This window comes from Hordeum vulgare, chromosome 4H, assembly GCF_904849725.1.
Source record: "Hordeum vulgare subsp. vulgare chromosome 4H, MorexV3_pseudomolecules_assembly, whole genome shotgun sequence".
Classification (NCBI taxonomy): Eukaryota; Viridiplantae; Streptophyta; class Magnoliopsida; order Poales; family Poaceae; genus Hordeum; species Hordeum vulgare.
The window spans coordinates 587,465,832-587,488,062 of record NC_058521.1 but is presented as its reverse complement, the minus strand read 5'-3'; the positions used below and the strand labels follow the sequence as shown (position 1 = coordinate 587,488,062).

At 46.1% G+C, this 22,231-nt stretch overlaps 2 protein-coding genes across 3 annotated transcripts; both read right to left on the bottom strand.

Annotated features, from left to right (window-relative positions):
- Positions 1–5,817: 5,817 nt before the first annotated feature.
- On the bottom strand, positions 5,818–9,132 carry LOC123449777 (catalase-1). The gene is made up of 5 exons (XM_045127103.1): positions 8,960–9,132; positions 8,750–8,846; positions 6,577–7,789; positions 6,375–6,468; positions 5,818–6,206 (listed from the first exon to the last, which is right to left on the bottom strand). Exons 1-5 carry the CDS (start codon positions 8,972–8,974, stop codon positions 6,147–6,149), a joined length of 1,479 nt encoding a protein of 492 aa, XP_044983038.1. The 5' UTR covers positions 8,975–9,132; the 3' UTR covers positions 5,818–6,146.
- A 2,844-nt stretch (positions 9,133–11,976) lies between these two features.
- On the bottom strand, positions 11,977–21,162 carry LOC123449776 (ubiquitin domain-containing protein DSK2a-like). Of its 2 annotated transcripts, none has more exons than XM_045127102.1 (8): positions 20,722–21,162; positions 14,567–15,277; positions 14,259–14,473; positions 14,043–14,156; positions 13,907–13,965; positions 13,643–13,671; positions 12,502–12,588; positions 11,977–12,394 (listed from the first exon to the last, which is right to left on the bottom strand). In XM_045127102.1, the coding sequence occupies exons 1-8, from the start codon at positions 20,945–20,947 to the stop codon at positions 12,246–12,248; spliced, it is 1,590 nt and encodes a 529-aa protein (XP_044983037.1). In that variant the 5' UTR covers positions 20,948–21,162; the 3' UTR covers positions 11,977–12,245. The 2 variants fall into 2 exon arrangements, with proteins under 2 accessions (XP_044983037.1, XP_044983036.1); XM_045127101.1 differs by lacking the exon at positions 20,722–21,162 and adding an exon at positions 18,194–18,530.
- Positions 21,163–22,231: the final 1,069 nt, after the last annotated feature.

Sequence of the window (22,231 nt, the reverse complement as noted above, 5' to 3'; positions counted from 1 at the left end):
CGGATCGTGGGACGACGGTGATTTGAATCACGAAGCTGTACCACTACATCAACCGCGTTTCTTAACGCTTCCCACTTAGCGATCTACAAGGGTATGTGGATCTAATCTCCCTCTCATAGATGAACATCACCATGATAGGTCTTCGTGTGTGTAGGAAAATTTGTGTTTCTCATGCAACGATCCCAACATCGTCAACCTCCTCTCCTTGGTAGCCAGTGGCGGAGCCATCTCCCGGCGACCCTGGCAGCTACCCGGGCTCTAACCAAATACTTCCATTAGCTTATAATAAGAGATTGATGGTTAATCATTAATTTTGTAGGCAAATACTGAATTAAGCACATCCCTTTGCATTTTTCCCACGCTCCATGGATGGACTAGCTCTGCCACTGTTGGTAGCCACCTCCGTTCCTCAACAGATTGCATTAAGATCCTTGACCGCTGATACGTCTCAAACGTATCTATAATTTTTGATGGTTTCATGTTGTTATCTTGTCAACTTTGGATGTTTTAAATACCTTTTATATCTTTTTTGGGACTAACTTATTAATTCAGTGCCAAGGGCCAGTTCCTGTTTTTTCTGTGTTTTTGACCTTTTGAGTTGATTCTTTTTGCTGTTGATTTCTACGCAAATTCTTCATACTGTCGTAATATTTCAGAATTTTTGAAGTACCAGAAGTATACGAAGTATACAGATTGCTACAGACTAGTCTGCTGTTAACAGATTCTGTTTTTGTTGAGTTGGTTTCTTATTTTGATGAAACTATGGATAATATCGGGGGGTATTAGCCATGGAAGATTGAAAATACAGTAACCCAACATCAACATAAGTAAAATTTAAGTTGCTACAGTACCTAAGGAAGTGGTGATTTGCTTTCTTATACTAATGATATCATGAGTTTCTGTTTAAGTTTCGTGTTGTGAAGTTTTCAAGTTTTGGGTGAAGTTCTTATGGACAAAGAGATAAAGAGTGGCAAGAGCTCAAGCTTGGGGATGCCCAAGTCACCCCAAGTTGATTCAAGGATGCCGAAAAAGCCTAAGCTTGGGGATGCCCCGGGAAGGCATCCCCTCTTTCGACTTCAATCCATGGGTAACGTTACTTGGGTCTATATTTTTATTCACCACATGTTATGTGTTTTGCTTGGAGCGTCTTGTATCGTAGGAGTCTTTTGAAGTCTTGTATCGTTATGTGTTTCACAATCTTCCTTGCTGCACACCTAGAGAGAGAGACATGCACTCACCGTGATTTTGTCGAGCTTCACTTATATCCTTTGGTTAGACAATTCAGCTCACATGTGTTTCACTTATATCTTTTGAGCTAGTTGATTTTGCTCTATGTGCTTCACTTCTATCTTTTAGAGCACGGAAGTGCGTGGCGTGGTAGTTGATCTATGCTATGAAAGTAGTCTCAAAAGGTGTAGTTATCCAAAGGGATATGAAAACTTCCACCTTCATGTGCATTGAGTAGTTAGAGAAGTTTGATTCATCTCAATTAGTTTTGAGTTGTGGCTGTGGTAATATTGAAGTTATACTAGTAAGGTGTTGTGGATCTAGAAATACTTGTGTTGAAGTTAGTGATTCCCGTAGCATGCACGTATGGTGAACCGCTAAGTGATGAAGTATGAGCATGATTAGTTTATTGATTGTCATCCTTTGTGTAGCGGTCGGGATCACGCGATGGTTTATACCTACCAACCCTTCCCCTAGGAGTATGCGTTGAATCCTTTGTTTCGATTACTACTAAAACTTTTGCAACAAGTATATGAGTTCTTCATGACTAATGTTGATTCCATGGTTTAGATGCACTTTCACCTTCCACCATCACTATCTTCTTTAGTGTCGTGCAACTTTCGCCGGTGCATAAACCCACCATATAGCCTCTCTCAAAACAGCCACCATACCTACCTACTATGGCATTTTCAAAGACATTCCGAGATATATTGCCATGCAACTACCACCATGACATGTGCCACCACTTCTACATTGCCATTGCATGATCATAAGATAGCTAGCATTATGTTTCCATTGATGTCTATGCCATCATTGTCATGGTACACTATCATAGGCATTCCATATAGAGTCATCATTGCTCTAAGTTTTGAGTTGTAAGTGTGATGATCATCATTGATGGGGCATTGTCCCATGTGAGGAAATAAAAGAGGCCAGCGAAGCCCATTTACAAAAAGAGGTCAAAGATGCCCACAAAAATAAAAATAAAATATATATACATATAAAAAGAGGCCAAAGAGCCCACAAAAAATGAGAGAGAAAGAGAGAAGGGACAATGCTACTATCTTTCCACACTTGTGCTTATTAAGCACCATGATCTTCATGATTGAGAGTCTCTCGTTTTGTCACCACCATATAGCTAGTGGGAAATTTTCATTATATAACTTGGCTTGTATATTCCAATGATGGGCTTCCTCAAAATTGCCTTAGGGCTTCGTGAGCAAGCAAGTTGGATGCACACCCACCAGTTTTCTTTAAGATCTTTCACATACTCTTAGCGCTAGTGCATCATTTGTATGGCAATCCTTACTCATTCACATTGATATCTATTCATGAGCATCTCCATAGCTCATTGATATGCCTAGTCAATGTGACCATCTTCTCCTTGTTTGCCTTGCAACCTCCACCACACTCCATTCCACCTATAGTGCTAAAACCATGGCTCATGCTCATGTATTGCGTGAGAGTTGAAAAGATTTGAGAAAGTAAAGGTGTGAAAACAATTACTTGGCCAATACCAAGGTTGTGCATGATTTAAATTCGTTGTGCAAGGATGATAGAGCATAGCCAGACTATATGATTTTGTAGGGATAACTTTCTTTTGGCCTTGTTATTTTGAAAGTTCATGATTACCTTGCTAGTTTGCTTGAAGTATTATTGTCTCCACGTCAATAGCAAACTATTGTTTTGAATCTAACGGATCTGAACATTCACGTCACATAAGAGGAGTTACAAAGGACATCTATGCTAGGTAGCATGAAAGCATCAAAAATTCATTCTTTATCACTTCCCTACTCGAGGACGAGCAGGAGTTAAGCTTGGAGATGCTTGATATGTCTCAAACGTATCTATAATTTTTGATGGTTTCATGTTGTTATCTTGTCAACTTTGGATGTTTTATATACCTTTTATATCATTTTCGGGACTAACTTATTAATTCACTGCCAAGGGCCAGTTCCTGTTTTTTCTGTGTTTTTAACTCTTTTTAGATCTGATTTTGGAACGGAGTCCAAACGGAATAAAATCCCCGAAATGAATTTTTCCAGAACAGAAGAAGATCGGGGGACTTGAGGGCCAAGGCAGGAGGCCCACAGGAAGCCCACAAGCCCTGTAGCCGCGGCCAAGGGGGGCCGCGGCTATCAGGCTTGTGGCCCCCCTGGAGCTCCCCTGCCCTAGCTCTTTGGCCTATATATTCCCATAAAATCCCAAAAAAAACAAGGGCGTCCACGAAACCACTTTTCCGCCGCCGCAAGCTTCCGTTTCTGCGAGATCTCATCTGGAGACCCTTCCCGGTGCCCTGTCGGAGGGGACTTTGGAGCTGGAGGGCTTCTACATCAACATCATTGCCTCTCCAATGACTCGTGAGTAGTCTACTTCAGACCTACGGGTCCGTAGTTAGTAGCTAGATGGCTTCTTCTCTCTCTTGGATCTTCAATACAAAGTTCTCCATGATCTTCATGGAGATCTATCCGATGTAATCCTCTTTGGCGGTGTGTTTGTCGAGATCCGATGAATTGTGGATTTGTGATCAGATTATCTATGAATTATATTTGAGTCTTTGCTGATTTCTTATATGCATGATTTGATATCCTTGTAAGTCTCTCCGAGTCTTGGGTTTTGTTTGGCCAACTAGATCTATGATTCTTGCAATGGGAGAAGTGCTTGGTTTTGGGTTCATACCGTGCGGTGACCTTTCCCAGTGACAGAAGGGGCAGCAAGGCACGCATCGTGTTGTTGCCATCAAGGATAACAAGATGGGCTTTCATCATAGATTTGAGATTGTCCATCTACATCATGTCATCTTGCTTAAGGCGTTACTCTGTTCTTATGAACTCAATACACTAGATGCATGTTGGATAGCGGTCGACGTGTGGAGTAATAGTAGTAGATGCAGAAAGTATCGGTCTACTTGTTTTGGACGTGATGCCTATATGTATGATCATTGCCATAGATAACGTCATGACTTTGCGCGGTTCTATCAATTGCTCGACAATAATTCGTTCACCCACCGTCTACTTGCTTTCATGAGAGAAGCCACTAGTGAACACTACGACCCCCGGGTCTACTCACAATTATCATCTCAGTTTTTACTTTTACTTTGCTTTGTTTACTTTTTGCTTTCAGTTCTCACTTTGCAAACAATCTATAATGGATTGACAACCCCTTCATAGCGTTGGGTTCAAGCTCTTTGTGTTTGTGCAGGTACTTGTGACTTGACGCGATCCTCCTACTGGATTGATACCTTGGTTCTCAAACTGAGGGAAATCCTTACCGCCGCTGTGCTACATCACCCTTTCCTCTTCAAGGGAACACCAACGCAAGGCTCCAAGGCCGCGGGGGAATCCTTTGCATACTTGCCAAGGAAATCCCTATAGGCGTAGCCAGCAGCAACCGCCACCGCCTCTCCTCAATCGTCGCCTTCCACATTTTGGTTGTCGTCCTCTCCTCTATTTCCTTCAGTTTCAAACTTTTTCCTTCTTCGACCATCTCTTTCTTGCAATCATGAGGACGTCCAATGATTCCTTCATACCATTGTCTCCCGACTTTGCTTCCTTTTCTTTCCCGTTTTTTCTTCGAATGGGACTTATGAGGGGCCAACCGAGGCCAAAGTGGGGCTTCTCCCCATCACTTGATGCATCATCACCATCCAAATCAAGTAATGTGTCATGCACACCGAACTATTGGAGTTCTTCTTTTTAGGCATCTCATGTGCTTACCGGTTCTTCTACTTCTCGTCATTTTCAATCCTCTCGTGTGTTTTACAGTATGTGTTTGGTTGTAGCTAAAATGAACTTTTAAAATAGCTTCCTTTTTACCCGTATATCAGTTTTACAGTTTGCGATTTTAAGAAGTCTGCTAAAGATGCTCTAACCATCTACGTTACATGTACAGATTATATGTGTTTGACATTCTTGAGTAACGAAGGGAAGTGTTTGTCTTAAAAGTATTTATATTGTGTAGTGAGGGACTGCTAGACCTGCATCTTGAGAAGGTAGATGTGTCGTCCTTCAGGTTTTTCCATGTACCATTATCACTGTCATTAATATTTCGTCCTTCATTGATATTTCTTCTGAGCTATCGGGTTATTTGTGCGAGAAATAAGCTTTCCTAAGTCAAGTCAAACATAGCCACTCCTGAACTTTTAGGCGTTGTCCAAGAAAAAGAAGCGTTATTGCAAAAGGACAAACACGAGATTATTGATATACTTAACCACCCAGATTATATAATTCAGTTTTTATAATTTATTCTGTCTTTCAAACAGGACAGATTATGATGTAGATTATAAAAACTAGATGGATAGATTATTAAAAACTCATAATCTACTCTACATCAGCTAAAATCAGATTATGGATTGCTAATGACCCATTACCCTTGTAAAGTTGGTGATAATTACATTCCTATCACTGCCATCCTCCTCTTTTTAAAAAAAAAAAGAGGACAGACAGGTCATTATGCAATGTAAGACCTGGATTACAGTTTATATAATCTGGCCTCCAAACATGTCCACCTAAATTATTTTTATAAACCAGAATATATAATTTATATTCATAATCCAGATTATCATAATCTATTATGGTTCCAAACAGGGCCTTACTATTCAACTTATTCGTAATTTGGTTCATTATTCAAGATGCATTCACCTTACAATAATCATGAAGTATGAGGATAGACGGGCTCTTGTACACATTATTACATGAATGACAGACGACAATGCGCATAATGTGGTGTAGAATCGTACGTATGTCCTTGTTTTGCAAAATAGGCTCGGTAAAATGAAGTAGCTGATGTAGCATTTGGTACTTAAATTAATCCTTTGCCGATAAGAGGGAAGAATGCATGCATGCATGCATGCATGCTTCCACGACCGAAGCAGATATCTGATTTGCTCACGTAGTACGTGCGCCATTGAGGACTGGTGATTACATGCTCGGCTTCGCGCTGAGACGGCTCGCAAGCTTCTGGCCAAGAGACTTGTCAGCCTGCACGATCCCACAAGAAGCAATTCAGTATGGTGTCTTAATTACTAGTATATTCTTCAGAGAAGATGGAAAAAATTGCACATAAACTTATTCATTTCAGAGAGAAGATGCATATGTATGTGGTGCACATATGTAAGAATATATGCAGTGCCCGCTATGTTTGATTACCTGAGACCAGTAGGAGAGCCAGATGGCCTTGATCTCGTGGGTGAGGCGGGGGTCGGACAGCGCATCGATCCATCTGTTGATGAATCGCTCTTGCCTGCACATATATACATCCTTCAGTTTTAGAACAATCGCTAGCTATATACTCCATATATATATGTTGGTTGGTTGATACAATAGGTTGGTACGGAGTATTAGTAGTCACCTTGCCGGGTCCATGGAGCGATACCTCTCCCCTGGCTGCTTGAAGTTGTTCTCCTTGTCAATGCATGCCTTCTCGCGGCGGCCGTTGAGCGCGCGCGCCGGGATGGGGTAGCGGGGCGCGTGCTTGGCGGGGTCGAACCTGGAGGGGAAGTAGTCGACCTCCTCGTCGCGGTGCATGAAGTTCATGAGTCCGTCGTAGTGGTTGTTGTGGTGGGAGCACTTGGGCGCGTTGGCCGGCAGCAGCAGGTAGTTTGGCCCGAGGCGGTGGCGCTGCGTGTCGGAGTAGGAGAAGATCCTGGTCTGCAGCAGCTTGTCGTCGGAGTAGTAGACCCCGGGGACGATGATCCCGGGGCAGAAGGCCAGCTGCTCGTTCTCGGCGAAGAAGTTGTCGATGTTGCGGTTGAGGACGAGCCTGCCCACGGGCTGCAGCGGCACCACGTCCTCTGGCCACGTCTTGGTCACGTCAAGCGGGTCGAAGTCGAAGCGGTCCTCGTGGTCCGGGTCGATGGTCTGGATGTAGAAGGTCCACTCCGGGTAGTTTCCGGCGGCGATGGAGTCGGTGAGGTCCTTGGTGGCGTGGCTGTGGTTGGTGCCGCCGACGGTGACGGCCTCGTCCTCGAGGAGGGACTTGACGCCGCAGGTGGGCTTCCAGTGGAACTTGACGTAGTGCGCCTTGCCGGCGCGGTTGACGAGGGTGTAGGTGTTGACGCCGGAGCCGTCCATGTGGCGGTAGTCGGCGGGCACGCCGATGTCGTCGAAGAGGAAGGTGAACATGTGGAGCGACTCCGGGTGGTGGGAGAAGAAGTCGAGGACGCGCCAGTTCTCCTGGATGTGGGTCTTGGGGTTGGGCTTGAGCGCGTGCACCATGTCCGGGAACTTCATGCCGTCGCGGATGAAGAAGACGGGGAAGTTGTTGCCGACAAGGTCCCAGTTGCCCTCCCGGGTGTAGAACTTGATGGCGAAGCCGCGCGGGTCGCGGAGCGTCTCCGGGGAGCCGCGCTCGTGGATCACGGTGGAGAAGCGCACGATGACGGGGGTCTGCACGCCCGGCGCGCGGAGGAAGTCGGCGCAGGTCAGGTGGGACACGTCGTGGGTCACCTCGAAGAAGCCCTTGGCGCTCGCGCCACGGGCGTGCACCACCCGCTCCGGGATGCGCTCGCGGTCGAAGTCGGCGATCTTCTCAACCAGGTGGTAGTCCTCCAGCAGGATCGGACCTGAATTCCATCCTAGTTAGTTGCCTCCACAACTAAACACTCGATCGGTTCATAATTCATAATGCATGCCACCGCCACGTGACTTCTCTCTCGATCCATCTTAATCTCCTACTCTACTCTATATAATAATCTCTTTCTTTCACCATGAATGACTCATGCACCCCGAATTATTCTACCCAAGAACCCCAAATCATTTCATTCATTTCTATTTATTTATTTTGCAGGGAAAGAAGCACCCAAATCACTTGAAGTTGGCTCTGAACTTCCACAAAAACCAAATTCTTTTCTTTGTTGGATGGGTTACGACTCTAGCCTGCCAAAACGTGTGCCAGGAGAAAACTATCTTTGTAGATTTATGATCAAATTCTACTAGTGAACACTAAAACGGCGCTGAGAGCATGGCACAATGTTGCAGAGTTTACAAAGAGCAACCTACTGTACTTTACACGGACGGACAGAGCAGGGGATGGGATGGTTAATTAAAGGACTTCAGTTTTTGAATGATAGGTATTATTACGGCAGTCACCATACCCAAACATGAAGTAAGCTAGTCACTCTTGATAATCTTTGGCAGTTGTTTGGCCCAGTTTGTGGCTGGGCGCTGTGCAACGGAGTTGATGTGGCTGATTTTGGACTCTGCTTGATGGAAGTTGTGGCTGGTGGGAAACACCTTTTTATTTCAAAAAAGAGAGAGAGAGAGAAAGAAAAAAAAAATCCCCGGGAAGAGACTAATAATCACTCAGGATGCTCAAATCCACTGGAGGATTGGCCTAAGATTAAGCAAGTTGCAAGTAGCAAGTTGCATTTCCGGCGGTATCAATACTGGACATACGTACGTACGTACGTACTTATTGATTGCTACGGTGCTATGAACATGAGTCTATTTTATTTAGGTAGAGAGGAAGTATAGCTAGCTAAAGCGTGGTGAGCAGAGGTGTGTGGACTGTGGAGGAGGAGTACCTCGGGATCCGACGGTGAGGGAGTTGTCGTTGTTCCAGACGGGCGCGCCGGAGTTGGTGCTCCACATCGGGGAGTTGAAGGAGCTGGACGGGCGGTGCTGCACCACACAAGCACAGAACCCGCCATCATCAAAACCGAAACCAAAACCAAAGCCATGATGAACCAGCACAGCACAGCACGAGGCGCGAGCTACCAGAGCAGAGCACGCACCTTGTAGGGGTCCATGGCGAAGGACGGGCTCGGCGGTGCGCGCGCGGAATGACGACGACGACGACGACTAAAAGGCGAGCCTCGCCGTGCGGCGCCGGAAGTTTTATAGCGGGAACGAGAGGACCGCAGAGGTCTTGTCCCCGTGCCGGATCGACGCTTCTGGGGTTTGGATCGTGGGCGTGGGCGTGGGCGTGGGCGTACGTGTGCTCTGCCTTGCTCCGGGGGTCGGGTGGCCGGATACGGGCCGCGCGCGCCTCATCCACACGCCCGGCGCTCCCCGGCCAGAATAAAACGGGGCGGTTTTCCGGCGCGGCCATCGGATAAACGGAACCGGTTGTGAACGGGCGGCCGGGGGATGCGAATTCGCAGATGCCGTTCACATTATGCCAGCACGCGACCGTGGCACGGCGGAAGAGACATGAGACATCTATAGTCTAGTAGTACAAACCATCACCGTCTTGCCCGGACGGAACTAGCTGGTAAAAACGCAGGGTGGTAGGAGCCACGCCTCTCGACGATTTTTCACCTCATGCGTCGAATGAACCGCCATGTTACACGTTCGGCCTTGCACCTACCGCTACCGGTGTTCCATTCCATGCCATCACGACTCGCGCGAGATGTACTCTAGACGTCAGTCGTGTGTATTGATTTTCATTGGTACACAGCGACTGCCGCTCACTTCTGTATGCTTTGCTTTCTTTCTTACATTCCCTTCTCCAAAATTGTCGTATAAACATCCCACGGAAAAGGAAAAAAAAAAACATTCTCCGGCTCCACTAGCAGATCTGGCGCATCTTTGATGAATTAGACAACAAAAATACATGGACCGTAATAGCAACTCCAACGGGCCGACCCAAACGGACAGCGATTTCGTTCATTTTTTGTCCGTTTGGGTCGGTTGTCCGCTCAGCATCTGCCCTGTTTTAGATATGGATCGGCAGTGCGTACAACGTGTCGACCCATATGTGCCCGCGTGGCCGGCTGGCCGTCTTATTTTTGCATGATTTTTATAGTTTGAATCAAATAACATAATTTGAACCGAAAATAGCATGGTTTTACAAGCCAAATAAACATAACATAGTTTTCACATAGTTTTCCAAACGAATAAAAGAAGATAAATCTATTGGTTGCCAACATGAGCCCACATATGTTCAACTAAATCATTTTACAATTGCAAGTGAGTTTTCCAATCACGCATGCCTTGATGAAATTGCGTGAACTGTTTAAACGTTGCCGCTCCTCCATGTTCACGCACAACATTCTCATCCTGAAACTGAAACTCTTGGTCGTACAGACGATCCGGGCGCTCGTCTTCTACGATCATATTATGCATGATCACATAAGCAATCATCACCTCCCACAGTTTCTGCGTGCTCCACGTATTAGCAGGATACCGAACGATGCCCCCATCGAGATTGCAATACACCAAAGGCACGCTCAACATCCTTCCTAGCACCCTCTTGCTCTTGGGCAAATCTTTTCCTCTTCTCCCCCACGGGGTTGGGTATTGTCTTGACAATAGTGGTCCACTGAGGATAGATACCGTCACTCAGGTAATATCATTTGTCGCAGTTGTGGTCGTTGACAGTAAAGTTCACTGGTGGGTTGTTGCCTTCGGCAAGCCTAGCAAACACGGCGAGCGCTCAAGCACGTTAATATCATTGTGTGATCCGGCCATGTCAAAAAAAGAGTGTCAGATCCAGAGATCTTCACACGCCATGGCCTCTAGTATGACAGTGCAAGCCTTGACATGGCCCTTATACTGCCCTTGCCAAGCAGAAGGGCAGTTCTTCCACTCCCAGTGCATGCATTCTATGCTACCAAGCATCCCTGGGAAGCCACCGCTAGCATTCATCGCCAACAAACGGGTTGTATCTTCAGCAGTCGGCTCTCTCAAGTACTCAGGGCCAAACACAACAATAACAACCTTGCAAAACTTATACAGGGACTGTATGCAAGTAGACTCGCTCATACGGACGTACTCATCAATGAGATCACCGGGCACTCCGTATGCAAGCATTCGGATGGAGGCAGTGCATTCCTGATAAGAGGAGAACCCTATCTTGCCAAGGGCATCCTCTTTGCACTCGAAATAGTCATCATAGCCGACCATCCCCTCTCTAATACGGTTGAAAAGATGCCTACTCATACGGATACGACGGCGGAATGTTTTATGTTTGAACAACGGGTTTGTTGTATCAAAGTGGTCCTTTCAAAGAAGGAAATGCTCGCTCTCTCGGTTGCGATTCAACGCCGGAAGGTGGCCCCGAATGGAGCCGCGGAACAACGGCCGCTGGCTGTTGAGGTGGTGATGGACCAACACGGCAGCCAAAACCTCCTCCTCGTCATCGGACGACGAATCGTCGGAGTCGTAAAGGAAATTGTGAAAAAAGAACTCGTCGACGAAGTCCATTTTGTACCTTGACAAACTGTCGAACAGCTTGCGGGCGTCGACGAAGGAGACGACCGGCGAAGGGAGTCGCGGCGCGCACAAACCAGCTAGCTGCCCTACCGGCGTCCGGCGAGTGGGCCGGTGTCCGACGAGGTGCCGGTGAGGATCTGATCGGGCGGCGAGTCGGCTTCTTGGTCGGGGTGGGCTGTGCGGTGGGGGCGCGGGAGTGGGAAGCAGTTGGCTCCCCGACGGCGACAAACGACGTGGGAGTAGACGGCATTGCTGGACGGATGTTGAGGCGCCGGCAGCTGGTAGAGTCGCCAGAAAAATGGACGACAGCGACGAAGGAGGCAGAGGAGGGTTGGATGGGAGGAGGCCAATATACCTCCGACCAACAGGCCCAGGGGAAGAAAAAGCGAGTGTGCGTGCGTCCGTCGCAGACACATATCCAACTAAAAAATGGGCCGGGAATTGATCGTCCGCGGATAAAAAACGGACGCGCGTCCATTTGGGTAGACGCGTTTGGCCGCCTTTTGTGTCCACGCCAACCCAAACGGACGGGCCGCGGGCGAACCCCATTGAAGTTACTCTAAGATGAGGGCAGAAAGACAACGGACATGATGTACTTTTAAAGACCACCACAATTCAATATGTATGTACACCCACGACCCAAGGTAAGTACTACCAATATACCACAGTTTAACCACCACGACACGGGACTCATGTATGCACGCATGCATGCAAAGGATAGCCAGTAGAGAGACTGGTTTATTCATCCATCTTAAAACACATAGAATCTAGAGATATGCCGCCCTTCAATCTGGCCGGGTATACAACCAGTGAAACCTCACAATGCCAACTACTACAGGTGACCGACCCGGGATATATAATCAACTATTGCCCAAAGTTCCCAAGAAGGCGCTCCACCGCAGCATGGACATTCCCATTGGTAGCCAGCAGCGCCCGGATGTTCTCCTGTGGGTCGAAGAAACCCATTTCTTGGAGCTGAGCTAGCTGCGTCGCGTAGCGCTCTTCCGGTGGCACTGTCAATTCACACACTGAACCGGTGAGAATGGCTAATGGACAACACACAATCGCACCATCAAACGGCGTTCCTTTCAAAATTATAAACAGCCAAACACATACTAACCAGTTGGGATATTTGGGACACCACCCAGGCCACCGCCAGCACCAAGCCCACTGAACATGCTCATCAAGCTGTTGAGGTTAACGTTGCCTAGCATCCAATACATTATTAGAAAAATAGCTACATATTTGTGTAATTATACAGCTAAAAGATTAAGCGTGTTGGACTTAACACGAGTTTGCAAGTACAGTATAAGATCGAAAAAATCATTGACTTTGCATGAAATAGTGGGATGAGGCATCTCAAGGATATCAAAAAGAAAGTAAAGCAGGGAATGAATATATAACAAATCAGGAACACAAAACTTTTTCCAAGTAGAGTTTGTTGTTCGCCCAAAGGGTGCTAATTTGTTTTCCCCCTTGTCCAATTTATACAACCAAGGTACAGATCTTAAAAGGTCTCAGTGTGCTAGACATTCTCAATTTTGATACAGAAACAGAACTCATGGAGAGCAATATTCAAGAGTGATGTTAGATGGAGAATATCAAACTTGTTCTTGTTTGATTTTATATTTGAAAGAAGGAAAAGGACTAACCTGTAGGATTCTAGAGTATTATGTATTAATATCACAATACCTGTCAACTTTGTATAAGATACTTGATTTTCTCAAAACATTGTTGTACATCTATGAATGACTGACAACATAATAGCCCAAACAGTCTGATGTTTATATTTATCAATAATTTGCTAGTCCATCTGATCTTAACAAGATGTATTACCCCTTGCAACACCAACCGTTATCATCATGGAACTTGATGATTTGTTGCGGTTAATGTGCAGATATCTGTTTTTAGTTTTACTATCTTTTGGATTGCTACTATTCTTTTCATTTACAGTTTGGTGTCTTTAATGAAAGCCTTGTGTCTAAGATACTAATGTTTTGTGCGCTTGTTCAACAGATGCAGATCTTTGTCAAAATCAACTGTTCAAATTCTCGCAAAACAAAGAAGGATCCACTGTTTAAAGACTATCACTCTTGAAGTCATGGGATCAGATACGATCTACTATCACTCTTGAGGTCATGGGATCAGATACAATCTACTATCACTCTTGAGGTCATGGGATCACATACGATGCACGATGTCATGTATCAATACTAGGTAAGATAAAGTCGCTCAAATGGTAACTAGGTGGAGCAAATTACCTGGAGTAGCGCCCGCTTGGGTCCTCTCCCTGAATCAAGCAAGAAAACAGATTCAAAAAACAGTGCCTAGAGCAAGGCTTACCATATTAGCATCAACAACAACAACAAAGACTTTTTTGGTCACAAACAAGAAAACAGATTCAATGATAAATGCCTAATCTCTTCATTTTAGGTTCAACAAGACATAAAGAAGAAGTACATTAAATGGAGGGGAATAAAAAACATCATGAGCTAAGGAGCCCAAGTTGAGCTGAAGATACTCACTGGCCAGCAGCTTGTTGACCACGTTGTGACGTCAATGCCTGCTGGAATGAATCTAATTGCTACATAAAAAGGAAACCAATTTAGTTTATCATGTAATCACATGCTGTGCACATACATATAGCAGTATAAATTTCACCTGCAATGATTCAGGAGATATCAACTGGCGTAGAAATTCTGGATTCTGAAACATTTCTCTCATTTGGGTATTTGATTCCATCATGTTACGTACATTCGGGTCCATGTTGAGTAACTACATGCAAGAAAACATTACGAGAGGCTCAAAACATTATGTACTCAGGTCAAGAAGGCTCCCGATCAACTATTCAAAACAAAAGTAGTTGAAGCTGTGTACCTGATTCATGGTCTGAGGATTAGATATAATGTTTTGCATCATTTGCATCATGGTAGGGTTTTGTAAAACCTGGTTCAGTAAGGAAGCATCAGAGCCACCACCCAGCATACTTCCCAAATCTGCAGAACCCAACCCTCCTAGGCCACCGCTTGTGGCACTCCTTGCAGCAGCAGCAGCACCACCAGAAGGCCTTGCTGCTCCTTGTGCAGCCCCAGCTGTAGATTTAAGACTTAGATAGCAGAACAGGACAAGAATAAATGCACATATGAACACCAAAAATATGGGAGTACCCAAACGGCCAAACCTACCATTTGCACCCCAGGGATTTGGGAGTGGATTAGTATTTGGAGCAGGAGCAGTAGTTGGTGCATCTCCGGTTGGATCTCTGGCTTGGTTAGACCCCTGGTTTCCTAGAAGAGCTGCAAATGGGTTCGGATTTGTGCCGCCCTCCCCACCCATTGTTGTTGCATTCATAAATGGCTCTTGAACAGTTTCATACATGCGGCGCAGCATATTAAACCCTTCTGGAGAAGATTCAATGTTGCTCATGGCTCTGTCTGTGTTCCGCATCATCTCTCTCATAAGTTCAGGATTCCTAGCTGCTTCAACAGTTTGGCGGAGAATGCTTGGGTCATTCAGGACATGTGCCAGATCCGGATTACGGTCAACGAGCTCACGCATTTGAGGATTGTTCATAATTAAATCGCGTATTAGATCAGGGCTATTCATTATGTTTTGCATGGCTGGCGTATTCAATACTTCTCTCATTAAGTTGGGATTCTCAGTTAACTGCTGTTGCATCTGCTCTAATCCTGGAAGGCCAGAGCCAGATAAACCAAAAGCTCCACTGCCAGCAGTTCCTGTACCACCAAAACCTTGAAACAAGCCTCCAAGACCAGCTGGCGGGGTATTCACAGGAGTCATAGTTGAAGTCCCAAGGTTGGCTGCAGCCGGGGTAGCTGATGTTGCTGGTGGTGCAGCACCGCGCACCATATGGATGGTGTGATCAGTCTCCACACCTTCAAAAGCGAAGGAGAAAAAAGACACCAGAATGAGAATGAATTCGTAAAATTAACAAGTTGTACTTCCATGCATCAACCAATCAAGGGTAGGTCCACTAATCCTGAAGCACATGGACAGGTAAGTTATTAGAACTAGAAGATGCCCCGCGCGTTGCAGCGGAATGTTAGCATGCCAATCTCCTTGCGTGGGGGTTGGACAATAAATAAGAAAAGGAAGAGGAAATATTGGAGATGTGGTACAATATTTTCTCTCCTGCATAAAAGGATCAACTGAAAGTTGATTCAGTAAAATATCTGCTCAGATGAAATTTCTTGGTCTGATCAAGTGAACCTATATATAAGATTAACTTTGCGAACATCCCATGTCTATAAGTAAATAGACTTCAAGAATTTATAATGTTATTATAAAGAACTATGGTGTTGGAGGGGTACGAAATTGTTAATATTGGAAATAAGTGATGACACAGAGAACTGCAGTCCTGGAACCACATACCAGAAGAATCAAATTGAGAACCATGTATATTAATTTGCAACAGAGTTGAAAGCAAAAGCGCTGAAATAAAAAGGACCGTCTCCAAAACATAAAATGATAGATGTACATTAGAATGGCTACACATATTAATAAATCGAAGATGAAGCTAAATTAATGTCTAATAGGAACAATAGTATGAAACAATCATCAAAAGAGAGAACCACAGGCAAACCACATCAAACTGCACCAATTGTTTAATTCCGAATTATAACAGCTAGTTCTACCATCAAGGGAATGTATACCAATCAGGATAAGGAATTCAACTTAGTTAATATAATAAAATTGGTTAAGTATAAATAAAGTATACATCCAGCAATCAACTGTTCATGTAATTGTGGTACAGACATGTAGCTCAAAGAACATCACCAAATGGAACGCTGGTACTCGGCAACATCAGATGGAGTTCATCCGTACCAACGTCTGGGCTCGTCGCAAGTGTACGCCAACACCATCGTGTTCATCATCCGGCATTGCGTAATCAACTTGTCCGTGTGAGCTTCTTTGTGTGCTCGGCTCTGTAAAATCTAACGCGAAGCTGCGACATAATCGTGGCGCGGATGACGTCTTGTATCTTTCATTTTTTCTCTAAGATTGCTATATTAGTTTTGAACTCATTTGATACTTTTCATAAAAAGCTGTATGCATCACTCGATGCAGAGCCCGGGCGATGCCTTCTTTTCTAAAAAAAAACTGCGACAAAATCAGAACATTGAAACACAACCAAACAAAAGAATCATGCCACAACCGGTGTGGGCAGGGAAATCTGGTTTCGGTGATGGTGAAGGGAAGCAGGGGAGGCAGGGGCTTCCAGGAGAGGATGGCGATAAGGCTGGACTTGCCACCAGTGTTGGGGTCGCAGACCACCACCAGTACATCTCCCTCCACGCTTCTCCATTGGTTGAAAGGAAAGCAAGAGAGAGCAATTGGCTTTCGTACGCAAAAACTATATCTCGGAACGCAGCTTCTTTCTATGGTGGAGAAGATGAAAAGAAAAGCAGAAACCCATGGGTATATTTTACAGAATAAATAGGGAGGGAGATGAAGAGGATGGTGGAGAAGATGAATAGAGAGGTGGAAATCAATAGATGGAGATTAATTGAGACGTTAGGTCTGCGATGGTCATCATCTGGAGAGGGCAAAAAGGCTTGCACGGAGAGGGAAGAAAGAGGCCAGCTAGGGATGCGATGGTAATTAACAAAGCGGCTCGATAAAAAAATGGTGAGAAAAAGATGACATCAGTAAATGACGTGGCATCACCACATCTCAGGAAAATTTGGTAGTGGGTCATAACTATTTAGTAATAGAGGATTGACACTTCATTTGTGCTTCGAATCTGTGTGTACCTACTGAAGTTCCTAGAATCAAGCAATGGACTACTGACTGAACTCTATATAAGCAGTCAATCCTACCTAAACAACCACAAAGGGCATTTCTATATCCAAAGTTAGCATGTTCTGAAAGTGTTGACTTAACTGGACAGGATCTCCTGTACTTACATTCACGCACTAAAACAAGCAGATATAATGTTGCTCCTTATTGTTCTGTCATGACTGGTGAGTGGTGACACGTAGCTCAAGGCATGAATGGAACACAAAATTCTTTCCAATAAATTGTCAGTAATAGGAACCCCAGTGGTGACACATACAAGTCAAGGCGGGCATTGCATCTAAGAGATCTCTTTAGCGTCTATCAACAGGAAGACGAGCTCAGTGAGGTGATAAACAAATTTAAACATTACCAACAAGGTTTTAACAGAGACTTGAGGAGATGTCTTTATCAAAATGAACAGGTAGAAACTCAACGCGCACAAATTTCTGAAAGTCAATCTTTAATTCTCGACCGACTTGAGGAGAGTTGAGTTACAGAGGAGATGTCTGTATCAAAATGAAAGGTTATAACTTACCTCTCTGAAGGACTAGATGGTTTAGGTCATGCCGTGGAAAATCTAGATAAACATTCTCGCATGGTAGAAACTCAATGCGCGCAAACGCAAGGTGCATACGTTACGCTGGCAGACATCATAACAGTGTTCATTTCACTTCTATAGCATCTGTTCACTAAGCTGTGCTATCATTCAATGCCAAGGCTATGTATTCGGCTATGCCTCTGCAACATGCCGTCAACCAAAGAGGCAAGAACCACAAAAGAAATTACTGGGCACTACTCGTACACATCGTTGAAGAGGCTAAGCTGCATCTCGCCCTCCTGCTAGCAAAACAAGTCAAGGCAGGCATCGCATCTAAGACACAAGCGCCACCCAAGGCAGACCAGCATAGCGCACGCATGGAACTAACCAATCACACCATCAGCCACGCCAGATTAGGAAATCGCAACGAAGACCAAACTTTTTAGGGCGGGGGTAAGGGAGCACACGAACGCACCGTAGCTGGCTAGGGTTTGGTCATCCTTCAAGATCCGGCCCTTGTAGATCAGCCGCTGCTGCGGCGCCGGCACGTCGCAGCTCCCAGCGACGATCACCTTGAACTCCCCGACGGTGTCTCCCAGGTCGGCCCACACCCAGAACTCGTTCCCGCTAGTGTCCCTGATGTCCAGCACTGCCAGCGGGGCCACATCCGGGGCCGCTCCCGTGGGCTCACTGCCCGCCTCACCCTCGCCGCTGCTCATGCCCCTAGCCCGAGGGTCGATCCGGCCGGTTTCTGCCCCGATCTGGCCTGTGGAGTGGGAGAGGGGGGAGGGGTTTGGGTCGTGTTGTGTGAGAAATCGTTCATTCCCCTATTTTCTCTTGCTTTTGTACAAGAGTTTGTTTCACCAAATGGGTTGTGGGTGAAGATCTAGAGGCGGAGAGGGCCCTGTGGCGGGGATGGACGGCTGGGGTTGCTTGGCGTGATGTGGGGTAGGTAGATCCCGCCGCGTGGAACGGGCTGTCAAGGTTGGTGCGGATGGGAGTGGAGAAGGTTCTAGCGTCAAGGCCGGTAGTACGCATTGTGTGTCTGATACGTCCTGCTCCCTGCTTTTTGTCATTTGACACAGTACTGCTATGCTCCCTCGTTGCTTCGGTGATAAGTTTTAGCATCGACTCACTGAAGAAGATGAAATTCCATCAACCGCTCCAAGAAAAGAACTTCAAAAATAAGCGTGAAGGGTTGGAATTGCTGTTATGGTTAGAGCTTGCTAAATATCAGGCAAGTGAGATTTAGCAAAGTCTCGGTCGATACACTTGAGCTGATGTTTCTGGTGGTGCAGTACCCTGCACCATATGGATGGTGTGATCGGTCTCCACGCCTTCAAAAGGGAAGGCGGAAAAAGGAACCATAATGAGAGTGAATTTGTAAAATTAATAAGGTGTACTTCCATGCATCAACCAATCAACGGTAGGTCCACTAATCCTGAAGCACATGGACAGGTAAGTTACTAGAATTTTCATTCATTTGTGCTTCAAAATCTGTGTGTACCTACTGAAGTTCCTAGAATCAAGCAACAGACTACTAACTGAAACTCTATATAAAGCAGTCAACCCTACACAATCACAAAGGGCATTTCTATATCCAAAATTAGCGTGTTCTGAAAGTGTTGACTTAACTGGACAGGATCTTCTGTACTTACATTCACACACTAAAACAAGCAGGTATAATGTGGCTCCTTGTTGTTCTGTCATGACTTGTGACACATAGCTCAAAGGCATGAAAACACAAAATTCTTCCCAATAAATTGTCGCATACGGGTAGTTGAATTTTTTACTGGAGGTACCAGTCTAGCATGAGAAATTTGTGCACGTTTGGTTACTTTTATTACATGGAGTTAATGACAATTGCAAGGAATTTTCCAAATTATACATCTTCTTTGTATGGCCAGTTCAAGTAAGGATAGTAATGTATGGCAAGTTTACTCATACTTATCGGAAGGAACAAGCTAAACATGTCATGTCGATGTTGTGACTTGCACTTGCATCAAAATTGCTAGCTTATTCAACTTTGCCAAATACCAAACATGAATATGAAGCAATGACACAATGGTTAAAGAAAATACCTTTTCATGAAGATCAAAACTACTTAACTACAGGTACAAAACGATATCTACAGAACTGCTGATATGGTAATTTGTAGGCACAGATTAAAATAAGCATGAATGCACTAAAACTTGACAATAGTTTCACACAGAATTTCCTGTTTGATAAGAGTACCACGTGGATAATGCAATAAAAGATGGTTCCTATTGTTGTCGAAACACGACAAGACTTTAATGCCAGAATAGGAATAATAGCATCATACCAGCTGAATAAAAACAAGTTGCAGGTGGATGACAATGGTTGCTAACACGTAACCTCAATAACAAGCACTTGAAACCAATCTAAATACAGTTATGGGCGGGAAGCCGAAAGCATTGATAGTAGCCTTCCTAGTGGCTAATCAGTGATTGCTAAGATGCTGTCATGCTGCAATCCAGCAACATGTGTCGATTTGTGCATGCTTACTGTCTGCATCACCGCCTAGGATTTTGCTTACCAACGCAAAGTGCAGAAGTGACGCTGGCAATTGTATAGCGCCATGGTGTCTGGAGCTACATTCACGCAGAAGCACCAGAGCAGCGTTCAATTCAGTCGTATAGCATAATGTTCACTAATGTGTGCTATCATTCAACGCCTGAGGCTACTTATTGGGCTATGCTCCGCACCAATCCATCAACCAAGGAGGGCAAGGACCACAGAAAATTATAGGACACCCATGGCATACACATTCTCGAAAGAGGTGAGCTGCATCTCGCCCGCCTCCTAGCAAAACAAGCGAGGCAGGCATTGCATCCAACATCAGAGGCACCGCCACAGGCAGACCAGCGCAGCGCAAGCATCGGACCTAACTAACCACACCATCAGCCACGCGGAACAGGCTACAGGAAGCCGCGCCGAAGCCTTCTCAGGGAGAGGGGGGAGGGAGGGAGAGCGCACACGCACCGTAGCTGGCTAGGGTTTGGTCGTCCTTCAAGATCCGGCCCTTGTAGATCAGCCGCTGCTGCGGCGCCGGCACGTCGCAGCTCTCGGCGACGAGCGCCTTGAACTCCCCGACGGTGGCGCCCAGGTCGGCCCGCACCGCGAACTTGTTCCCGCTGGTGCCGCGGATGTGCAGCGTCGCCGGCGCGGCCGCGGGCTCGCCGCCCGCCTCGCCCTCGCCGCCGCCCATGCCCCTGCCTGGCCCGAGGGTCGATCCGGCCGGCCTCCGCCCCGATCCGGCGCGTGGAGTGGGGGAGGGGTTTGTGGTTTGTGTCGTGCTCGCTGTGTGTGCGCGAGTTCGTCCGTCCGTCCGTCCGTTCCCCTCTTTTCTCTCGCTTTTGTACGAGCGTTCGCTTCGCCGGAGGAGGAAGAACGGCTGCGGACGGAGGATCGGGCGGCGGAGAGGGCCGTGGGGCGGGGAACGGACGGCTGGGATCGCTTTTTGCGTGGTGTGGGGCGGGGTGTGTGGGCCCCGTCGCGTGGAGCGGGCTGTCAGGGTCGGTGCGGATGGGGGGTGGAGAAGGTTCTAGTGCCCAAGGCCCCGTCGCCGGAAGACGCCGTCCGTTCCTGTCCGGTGGTACGCATTGTGTGTCCGGTGACACAGTGGTACTACTGCTCCCTCGATTTTCTCGTTTGTGACACCGCTCCCAAGTTGCCTCGGTGCTAAGCTTTTTTGCATTGACTCGCTGAAGAAGAGAGACGCTCTTGCCGATGCCCATGACTCTACGATCGTTTCATAGATTTTAAAATGATATGTCTATTTAGTCTTTTAGAGGTGTTCATAAAGATAAGACGTAGTATGTGTTTGCCTTTATACTATGTAAAAAGAACTCTTTGTAAAAAAGATGAAATTTATGGCCTGTTTGGGACTGCTCTGCTCCAGAAAATTCAGCTCCGCTCTAGAAAACATAAGCCAAACGGGGTAGCTCCACGATATACCGCTCCGAAAAAAACTAGAATCTGGGGTTCAACTCCTTGTTTTTATGAAGCTTCCTAGGAGGTGCTCCATAAAATTATAGAAGCTGGAGTTGGAAGAAAATTACCCACCACTGCCACCAGTAAGTGGATACCCCTTCGTTTCTTACCTCTCATCCAATCAAATAGATCCTTTTCACCAAATATTCCATCCGTGTAAGCACAAATATGTTGCGTGGAGTTTTCCCCTAGGTCTCGAACCTAGGGTTTTCCAGTCCTCCGGCGGCGAGACTGTCGTGAGTTCCCCTGAGACTCGATCGGCGGCTTGACGATCGACTGAGTGTTTCCTACGTGCTCGCGGTTCTTCCTTCCCTCGGCAGTCCTCCAGGCGACCGGGGTGAGTAGACACCCGCGATCATGGCTGCTCAAGGGTGGGGTTCTGGATCGGGTTCCCAAAGGCGGGAGGATGATACGGGTAAGCTTTTGGAAAGACTACATCTGGAGGATGATGAGGCAGATGACCTAGTCTGGGAAGAAGAGCTTGATGTGGATGAGATCA